This window comes from Piliocolobus tephrosceles, chromosome 1 (genome assembly GCF_002776525.5).
Source record: "Piliocolobus tephrosceles isolate RC106 chromosome 1, ASM277652v3, whole genome shotgun sequence".
NCBI lineage: Eukaryota > Metazoa > Chordata > Mammalia > Primates > Cercopithecidae > Piliocolobus > Piliocolobus tephrosceles.
The window spans coordinates 170,703,484-170,713,917 of NC_045434.1; the positions used below are offsets into that span (position 1 = coordinate 170,703,484).

At 41.4% G+C, this 10,434-nt stretch overlaps 1 protein-coding gene across 1 annotated transcript in view; it reads left to right on the forward strand.

The window, feature by feature from the left end:
- The window catches only part of LOC111523056 (calreticulin-like), a 45,913-nt gene that overhangs the window by 30,533 nt on the left and 4,946 nt on the right, over positions 1-10,434 (forward strand). Inside the window, 2 exon segments of the mRNA XM_023187360.1 lie at positions 391-504; positions 1,526-1,683. Coding sequence (XP_023043128.1) covers positions 391-504; positions 1,526-1,683 — 272 coding nt within the window.

Genomic DNA, 10,434 nt, shown 5'->3' on the forward strand with positions numbered 1-10,434 from the left:
TTTCCTTTCCTTTCCTTTCCTTTCCTTTCCTTTCCTTTCCTTTCCTTGCCTCTCCTTTCCTTTTCTTTCCTTTCTTTTTATGATCTCGCTCTGTCACCCAGGCTGGAGTGCAGTGACATGATCATGGCTCACTGTGACCTCCACCTCCTGGGCTCAGATCCTCCTGCCAGGTGCGTGCCACCACACTTACCTAATTTTTGAAGTTTTTTGGGGTAGGGACAGGGTCTCACTATATTGCCCAGGCTGGTCTTGAACTCCCGGGCTCAAGCAGTCCTCCCACATTGGCCTCCAAAGTGCTGGGATTGCAGATGTGAGCCACCACACCCAGCCTGGACCCCAGTTTTATGCCAGCCTACGCATCTACCCTAATGAAGGAATATTTCATTTTAGGACTGGGAAGACTTTGAATACATCCTGGATCCAGAAGCCAAGAAGCCAGATGACTGGAATGAGGCTATGGATGGGGAGTGGGAAAGGCCTCTGATACCAAACCCAAAGTATAAGGTGAGGGGGGTCTCTCTTTCCAATGGGTGTGAGAGATGAGACAAAAGAAATGTAAATGCTGATTGATGAAACAGAAATTCTGAGATCCTGTCATCTTCTTTTCTCTTAAACCCCCCAATAAGACTGTAGCCTCATCTGAGCCCTGCTCTCAGGGCTGTGCCTACGTAGGATGGGGTGGACTGGTAAAGGCCAACATTGACAGGTATAGGGCCAGGCAGCCCTGGGCCTGGAGTTTGTCCAGAGTGGTGGAAAGCAGCCTGTCACAGGAACATAGTCAAAATAGGACATGGGTTTGGGGTCAGGAACTGGAAGTCTTAGAAATAGGCCAGAAGGAAAAAGGGTAGGACATGAATGAGCCAAAAGTGCAACGGGTAGGGACACTTTTTATTTTATTCATTTAGTCATTTATTTTGAGACAGAGTGTTGCACTGTCATCCAGTCTGGAGTGCAGTGGCATGATCTCGGCTCACTGCAACCTCCACCTCCTGGGCTCAAGAGATTCTCATACCTCAGCCTTTCGAGCAGCTGGGACTACAGGCACGCGCCACCACGCTCGGCTAATTTTTTGTATTTGCAGTAGAGACGGGGTTTCACTCTATTGGCCAGGCTGGTTATAGCATATCCACCATCTCACAGGAAGCATGGTGGCATCAGCTTCTGGGGAGGCCTCAGGTATCCACAGTGATGGTGGAAGGTGATGGCAGGGTGTCTCACACGGTGGGAGCAGGAGCGAGAGAGAAAGGGGGGAGATTCTACACAATTTAAAAGTAAGCAGATCTCATGATCACTCACTCACTATTCAGTACAAAGGAGGGATCGTGCTAAACCATTTATGAGAACTCTGCCCCTGTGATCCAATCACCTCCCACCAGGCCTCACCTCCAACACTGGGGATTACAATTCAACATGAGATTTGGTTGGGGACATGATCCAAACCACATCAATTGGCCTTTCTGATTGCGTGAGATCAGAAGAATGACAAAATACTAATGCCAGGTTCACTGTTTGGTTCTTTGCTTAGGGAAAATGGAAACCTCGGATCATTGACAATCCCAATTACCAGGGGGAGTGAATTCATCCCAAAATAGACAACCCTAAATATAAGCCTGATGCCACCATTCGTCGCTATTATAACATTAGTGTTCTCAGCCTGGACTTTTGGCAGGTAAAGCCCTCTGGGCTCAGAGCCACTGAGCCACAGTCTCTGTTTTCACAAAGTAGAAAGAGCCCCAGGCTGGAAATCATAAGACTTGAATAAGTCTTGGTCTTGCTAAGCCTCAGACTGCTGATCTTTTAAGTGGGGGCCGTCACATTCTTCCTAATAATTATAACAGTTACTAAAATTTACTGAGTCCCTCTCATGTATCAAATGCTATATTAAAGACTTTGCATATGCCATTTAATTTTCACTAGGAAGTCCCCTGCTTCTTTTTTTTATTTTGGAAAATTTTAATATATTCTCTATTGTTAAGTGCACCAGATGCTGGACTTCTGAAGCAACAATTATACTTCAGCATAATAGCATTTTCTACATTTTTTCTGTTCATGTTACTTATTCCTCTGATTTACCTAGAATCAATGAATCTGAAAAACAAAAAGATTCTTTAAGCACCTGGTAAATTTCGGGTCCCACATTAGAAAATGAGCAAGCATCAGTAATGTTGATGGGGGTGAAAACATGACACTGTGAAAGTCTCCTACTTCTAAATGTGAAAAGGAGACTCAGAAAAGTTAAATAATTTGCCTGAAGACATATATCTGTTAAGATAAGTAGAAAAGCTAGAATTTAAGTACAGCTCTTTTTGTTTGTTTGTTTGAGACAGAGTCTCACTTACTCTGTCATCCATGCTGGAGTGCAGTGGTGCAATTTCAGCTCACTGCAACCTTTGCCTCCTGGGTTCAAGTGATTCTCCTGCCTCAGCCTCCTGAGTAGCTGGGACTACAGGCATGCACAACTACACCTGCCTAATTTTTCTATTTTTAGTACAGACAGGGTTTCACCATGTTGGCTAGGCTGGTCTCCAATTCCTGACCTCAAGTGATCCACCGCCTTGGCCTGGGATTACAAGCGTGAGCCACCATGCCCGGCTGAGTGCAGGTCTTTCTGATGTCAGATTCAAAGTTACTTTACACTGCTTCTGCTGGTCCTACATGATCCTTGGAGGTGCCTCTAGGGATAAAGGGAAATCAGAGATGTGGTAAAACTCTGAAACATTAAAATCCCCGGACAGATGTTAGAGGTGATTGCCCCAGCCATGATGATAAGTCCTGACCCAGCTTCCCTCTCTCTGCCGGTCATCTTTCCTCTAATTAGAAGGTAAAGAGGAGGGGACAAATACTCCAGCCTTTGAAGAGTTGTTGTCCTCTCCATCTCTTTCTTCTCTGAGACTTATTACTAAAGATGGAGAGGACTCCTCCCCAAATCAGGAGAAAAGAGAGTGCCTTAAGGCCCCAGAGTAAAGGCCTTGGCCATGATTCCTCTCAGGAGTCTGTTAGAAACCATAGTCTACAAAGTCCTGGATGAAGAATTCCCCTGGAGAGGAAGGGAACTCACTTTTGTTAAACACTGGCCTGGGGTCAGTGCTTTACCTACATTACCTCCCCAAATTCTCACAACTCTATCAGGTAAGTACTGTTATCCCTTATTATTTCCGCATTTTATGTTTGAGAGAATTGAGACTCAGAAATGCCAAGTGACGTGCCCAAGAGCACACAGCTAACGCATGGTAGAGACATGATTCAGACATAGGTCTGTCAGTCTCTAAAGCCTTTGCTGTAATGATTACACACTGCACAACAGAGCCTCTGGAAGCCATAGCCACCTGTCCTTGGGTATATCCTGCAAAGTCCCATGGCCACGGAAGTCTGTGTCTCTGATCAGTGATTTCTACAGTTCAGAGCCACCGAAGGTTTCTGGGACTGACGTCCCCTATTTGGAGCTTTCTTGGTTTGTTTATTTATTTTCTACTTCATTTATTTATACTTTCTTGATCTCTGGCTCAGGAAGACCAACATAGGAATAGAATGAGGTCATGTATGTAAATAACCAGGAGCATGTGTAGCGGAGTGGGGAAGGGTTCAGAAGAAAAGGAAGGGAGGAAGGGACACATTGTATCTTTCTTTTCTTTTCTTCCTCTCTAATTTGAAGAATGTGGATACACTTTGTATTGTTATTTTTTTTTTTTACAGTTGTCTCTTTTTAATACATAAGGAGAACTTTCTACATCTTGTAAACATATGTGATCATATTAATATGCCTAATCTGATTATTTCATTAAAATGCTTATCCCCCCCACTGAAAACATTAAGGTACACATTTTAAACTGTATCTTTATTCATATACAAAATTAAAAGTATTTGACACTAATTGCTCTGGGTTCTATCAACCTCTGCAAGCAGGCAAATCTTAGTATTTGAAGAATTTAAACCATGCCAGAGGAGTGCTTCTCAAACTTTAACATGCATATGAATAAAGTGGGGGGTCTTATTAAAATACAGATTCTGGTCCAGTAGGTCTGGAGTGAAGCCCAAGAGACTACATTTCTAAAACTCCAACATTATCTCTTAATTATGTGATGAGTGTGTGTGTGTGTGTGTGTGTGTGTGTGTGTATTTGAGAGAGAGAGAGAATTCTGCACAATGCAGACATTATCCTTGGGAGCATGTTTTCTTCTAACTTCTAATCGGGTCTGGCATTCACAGGTCCTACTCCACCACCTCCCACATCCCCCGCCCCCGCACTCAGCCAGTACAGAACATCCAGGTTACCATGGGATCCCTGCACTTTACTGGAAAAGTCAAGTGACTCTCAGCATGGAGATGGGTGGGAATTCCCTCACCTGCCTCTGCCCCAATTTCCAGCCTTCAGATGCTGTGGCAGCCCAGATGCCCTCCCCATCCCTCCTTGGTCCCAGCCTAGTAAGATGGTCAACTTTCCTGCCTAGTCCCTGACCTCTCCTGTTCCCTATTCTGACACTTCCAAAGACAACCCCTTTACCTTTTTTTCTTTGGTAGAAGTAACTGCGTTGTTTTTTTTTTTCCGTTGTTGTTGGTTTTGTTTTTTTTTAAATCAGCACAGAGGCTGGGAGGAGATGGTAGAGAACAAAGAAACGTTTCCTCTTACCATTGGAACTCTTTATGATCTTTGAAGGAATGAGTGTAGTCTAACCACAATGAGTATAACCTAGTCATAATGTCATCACCCAATGGGTTCATCTAACCCACTGCCCGGAAAAGCTGGAGCACTGAGAAGAGCAAGTTTCCACAACAGAGAGTTTAATAAATGCAAAGCTCGCTAAGCGGAAGGATAGGAAATTTTTATTACTCATATTAGCCTCTCTGAAAATTCGAAGGTTGGGTTTTTTTTAAGGATAGCTTGGCAGGCGGGGGGGGCTAGGGAATGGGGAATGCCAATTGGTTGGGTTGAGGGTGAAATCAGAGAGTCAAAGCTGTCCTCTTGAGCTGAGTCAGTTCCTGGGTGGGGGCCACAAGACCAGATGAGCCAGTTTATCAATTTGGGTAGTGCCAGCTGCACTCTGCATCAGAATGCAGAGTCGGAAAAACACCTCAAATACCAATCTTAGGTTTTACAATAGTGATGTTATCTACAGGAGAAATGGGGAGGTGGTCTCTGGCTGCACGTCTCCTGAGTCATGATTTCTATTTTGTTAGTTTTACAAAGGCAGCCTGGTCTCCAAGCAAGGAGGGGGTTTGTTTCGGGAAGGGGCTGCTATCGTCTTTTTTTAGAAAAAATAGATTATAAACTAAATTTCTTCTATAGTTAGTTTGGCCTATGTCCAGGAATGAACAAGGGCACCTTGGAGATTAGAAGCAAGATAGAGTTGATTAGGTCAGATTTCTTTCACTGTCACAATTTTCCTATGTCAGATTTTTCTCACTGTCATAATTTTTGCAAAGGTGGTTACAATAATACAAAGCACATTGATATCCCTTACATCGTATGGTCTGTGCCACAGCCCTGTGAGGCCAAGAGGGTAGGACTTACCGTTGCCATTTTACTGATAAGAACACTGAGGACTCAGAGAGGAGATTTGACTTGTCAGGGCCCATTGCTAACAAGTGCCCAAACCTTTGCTCTTCACATGTTATTACTCAAGTGGGATAGCACAGGTAACTTTCAATGAATTCCTTAGGGCGTTAGGCTTTAGTCGAACACAGTTCACGGTTCTTTTACAGAGAAGATATAAGTAGACCATGATCACCAGTTAGGATGCAGGACTGGCAAGCTCATAGCCCATGAGTTTAATGTAAGGGCAATGGAGGCAAAAGGGCATTAAAAACAACAGTGAGATTAGGAGCAGTTCTCATAAAAGTAGGGAAAATAGAAAAGCCAACAAATAGGCAGTTCTCTTAGCAAGACTGCTGACGACTCAAAAAAATCCCAAAGGTAAGAAAATATCTTAAAGATGCAGAAGGAATTTTAAAAACCAATTGTTAAAAAATGGCTCATAGCAAAATAATTATCTCTATTCAAAGTGGCTATTTTATCACTTGTTTTTCTCTTGGAGGCAGGGTTGGTTGGGTAATGTAAGCCCAAATAAAAGCCTTTCTATTAAAAACAAGAAAACTTTTTTGGCTATGAAACAGTAACGCAGGGTTTTTTGTTTTTGTTTTCAATTTTTAGTTTTTGTGGGTACATAGTAGGTATATATATTTATGGGGTACATGAGATATTTTGATACAGGCATGCGACATGTAATAATCACATCAGGATAAATAGGGTATCCATCACCTCAAGCATTTACCCTTTGTGTTACAAACAATCCCATTACACTCTTTTAGCTGTTTTTTTTTATTAATATACTTTAAGTTCTAGGGTTCATATGCACAACATGCAGGTTTGTTACATACGTATACATGTGCCATGGTGGTGTGCTGCACCCATTAACTCGTCATTCACATTAGGTATATCTACTAATGCTATCCCTCCCCGCACCTGCCCCCCTACAATAGGACCCGGTGTGTGATGATCCCCTTCCTGTGTCCCAGTGATCTCATTGTTCAATTCCCACCTATGAGTGAGAACATGCCATATTTGGTTTTCTGTTCTTGCAATAGTTTGTTGAGAGAATAATGGTTTCCAGCTGCATCCACGTCCCTACAAAGGACACGAACTCATCCTTTTTTATGGCTGCATAGTATTCCATGGTGTATATGTGCCACATTTTCTTAATCCAGTATGTCACTGATGGACATTTGGGTTGATTCCAAGTCTTTGCTATTGTGAATAGTGCCACAATAAACATACGTGTGCATGTGTCTTTATAGCAGCATGACTTATAATCCTTGGGGTATATCCCCAGTAATGGGATGGCTGGGTCAAACGGTATTTCTAGTATTTCTAGTTTGAGGAATCGCCACACTGCTTTCCACAATGGTTGAACTACTTTACAGTCCCACCAACAGTGTAAAAGTGTTCCTATTTCTTCACAGCCTCTCCAGCACCTGTTGTTTCCTGATTTTTTTAATGATTGCCATTCTAACTGGTATGAGATGGTATCTCAATGTGGTTTTGATTTGCATTTCTCTGATGGTAAGTGATGATGAGCATTTTTTCCTGTGTCTGTTGGCTGTATGAACGTCTTCTTTTGAGAAGTGTCTGTTCATATCCTTTGCCCACTTTTTGATGGGGTTGTTTGTTTTTTTCTTGTAAATTTCATTGAGTTCTTTATAGGTTCTCGATATTAGTCCTTTGTCAGATGAGTAGATTGCAAAAATTTTCTCCCATTCTGTAAGTTGCCTGTTCACTCTGATGGTAGTTTCTTTTGCTGTGCAGAAGCTCTTTAGTTTAATTAGATCCCATTTGTTTATTTTGGCTTTTGTTGCCATTGCTTTTGGTGTTTTAGACATGAAGTCCTTGCCCATGCCAATGTCTGGAATGGTATTACCTAGGTTTTCTTCTAGGGTTTTTATGGTTTTAGGTCTAACATTTAAGTCTCTAATCCATCTTGAATTAATTTTTGTATAAGGAGTAAGGAAAGGATCCAGCTTCTGCTTTCTACTTATGGCTAGCCAATTTTCCCAGCAGCATTTATTAAATAGGGAATTCTTTCCCTATTTCTTGTTTTTGTCAGGTTTGTTAAAGATCAGATGGCTGTAGATGTGTGGTATTATTTCTGAGGGCTCTGTTCTGTTCCATTGGTCTATATCTCTGTTTTGGTATCAGTACCATGCTGTTTTGATTACTGTAGCCTTGTAGTATAGTTTGAAGTCAGGTAGCATGATGCCTCCAGCTTCGTTCTTTTGGCTTAGGATTGTCTTGGCAATGCGGAGTCTTTTTTGGTTCCATATGAACTTTAAAGCAGTTTTTTCCAATTCTGTGAGGAAAGTCATTGGTAGCTTAATGGGGATGACATTGAATCCATAAATTACCTTGGGCGGTATGGCCATTTTAACAATATTCATTCTTCCTATCCATAAGCATGGAATGTTCTTCCATTTGTTTGTGTCCTCTTTTATTTCATTGAGCAGTGGTTTGTAGTTTCTTTGAAGAGGTCCTTCACATCCCTTGTAAGTTGGATTCCTAGGTATTTTATTCTGTTTGAAGCTATTATGAATGGGAGTTCATTCATGATTTGGCTCTCTGTTTGTCTGTTACTGGTGTATAAGAGTGCTTGTGATTTTTGCACATTGATTTTGTATCCTGAGACTTTGCTGAAGTTGCTTATCAGCTTAAGGAGATTTTGGGCTGAGACGATGGGATTTTCTAAATATACAATCATGTCATCTGCAAACAGGGACAATTTGACTTCTTCTTTTCCTAACTGAATACCCTTTATTTCTTTCTCCTGCCTGATTGCCCTGGCCAGAACTTCCAACACTATGTTGAATAGGAGTGGTGAGAGAGGGCATCCCTGTCTTGTGCCAGTTTTCAAAGGGAATGCTTCCAGTTTTTGCCCATTTGGTATGATATTAGCTGTGGGTTTGTCATAAATAGCTCTTATTATTTTGAGATACGTTCCATCAATACCGAATTTAGAGAGTTTTTAGCATGAAGGGCTGTTGAATTTTGTCAAAGGCCTTTTCTGCATCTATTGAGATAATAATGTGGTTTTTGTCTTTGGTTCTGTTTATATGCTGGATTACGTTTATTGATTTGCCTATGTTGAACCAGCCTTGCATCCCAGGGATGAAGCCCATTTGATCGTGGTGGATAAGCTATTTGATGTGCTGCTGGATATGGTTTGCCAGTATTTTATTGAGGATTTTTGCATCGATGTTCATCCGGGATATTGGTCTAAAATTCTCTTTTTTTGTTGTATCTCTGTCAGGCTTTGGTATCAGGATGAGGTTGGCCTCATAAAATGAGTTAGGGAGAATTCCCTGTTTTTCAGAAGGAATAGTTTCGGAAGGAATGGTACCAACTCCTCCTTGTACCTCTGGTAGAATTCGGCTGTGAATCTGTCTGGTCTTGGACTTTTTTTGGTTGGTAGGCTATTTATTATTGCCTCAATTTCAGAGCCTGCTATTGGTCCATTCAGGGATTCAACTTCTTCCTGGTTTAGTCTTGGGAGAGTGTAAGTGTCCAGGAAATTATCCAATTCTTCTAGGTTTTCTAGTTTATTTGCATAGAGGTGTTTATAGTATTCTCTGATGGTAGTTTGTATTTCTCTGGGATCAGTGGTGATATCCCCTTTATCATTTTTTATTGCGTCTATTTGATTCTTTTCTCTTTTCTTCTTTATTAGTCTTGCTAGCGGTCTACCAATTTTGTTGATCTTTTCAAAAAACCAGCTCCTGGATTCATTGATTTTTTGGAGGGTTTTTGTGTCTCTATCTCCTTCAGTTCTGCTCTAATCTTAGTTATTTCTTGCCTTCTGCTAACTTTTGAATGTGTTTTAGTTGTTTTTAAATGTATAATAAATTACTGTTGACTGTAGCCATCTTGTTGTACTATCAAATACTAGATCTTATTCCTTCTACCTAGCATACACACACACACACACACACACATATATATATATATATATATATATTTTTTTTTTTTTTTGAGACAGAGTCTCACTCTGTCACCCAGGCTGGAGTGCAGTGGTGAGATCTCTGCTCACTGCAACCTCTGCCTCCCAGGTTCAAACGTTTCTCCTGCCTCAGCCTCCCAAGTAGTTGGGATTACAGGCATCCACCACCACACCCAGCTAATTATTTGTATTTTTAGCAGAGACAGGGTTTCACCATGTTGGCCAGGGTGGTCTCAAACTCCTGACCTCAGCCTCCCAAAATTCTGAAATTACCTAATTATGCTTTTGTACCCATTAACCATCTCCACTGCTCACAGCACCCTACCCCCGGTTCCACTCCCCCGCTTCCCAGTCTTTGGTAACCATCATTCTACTCTCTGTCTCCATGAGTTCAAGGCAGCGGTTTTTTCAAAGCCCAGGGGAGGGACATGGGATTACTCATGCTACAGACTTTCCAGCTGATTGTACAACTACGCCCATGAAATTGACTTGATGATTTATTAACATATTGCAAAAGTAAAAAATTATAAAATGACCATCATTTTGCCCTTTTTGAAACATACTCAGATACTGAAAAGTTATGATAATAACCACTAGTGTCTATTGAATGACTATTAACTGCTAGACACTGTGCTTTACATATATTATCTCTAATTCTCATGAAACTACTCTCAGGGAGTTATTATTTTCCCTACTTTACTTATAGGGACTAGGCTCAGTGGGATTGAGCAAACTTGCCCGAGATCACACAGCTAGTATGTGGTTGAGCTGGTCTGACTCCATGACTTGTGTTCTTTGTATTCTGTTCCTTTCTCATTCAATAAACAAACACGGAAAATATTACATACCGTGGATTTCATTAATCTTTTCCTTTCATTGCAAATACTAAAAATGTTATTAAAAATTAGAGAACTATAGTATACGATCTACAGTGTATAGAATCTGGCTGGGC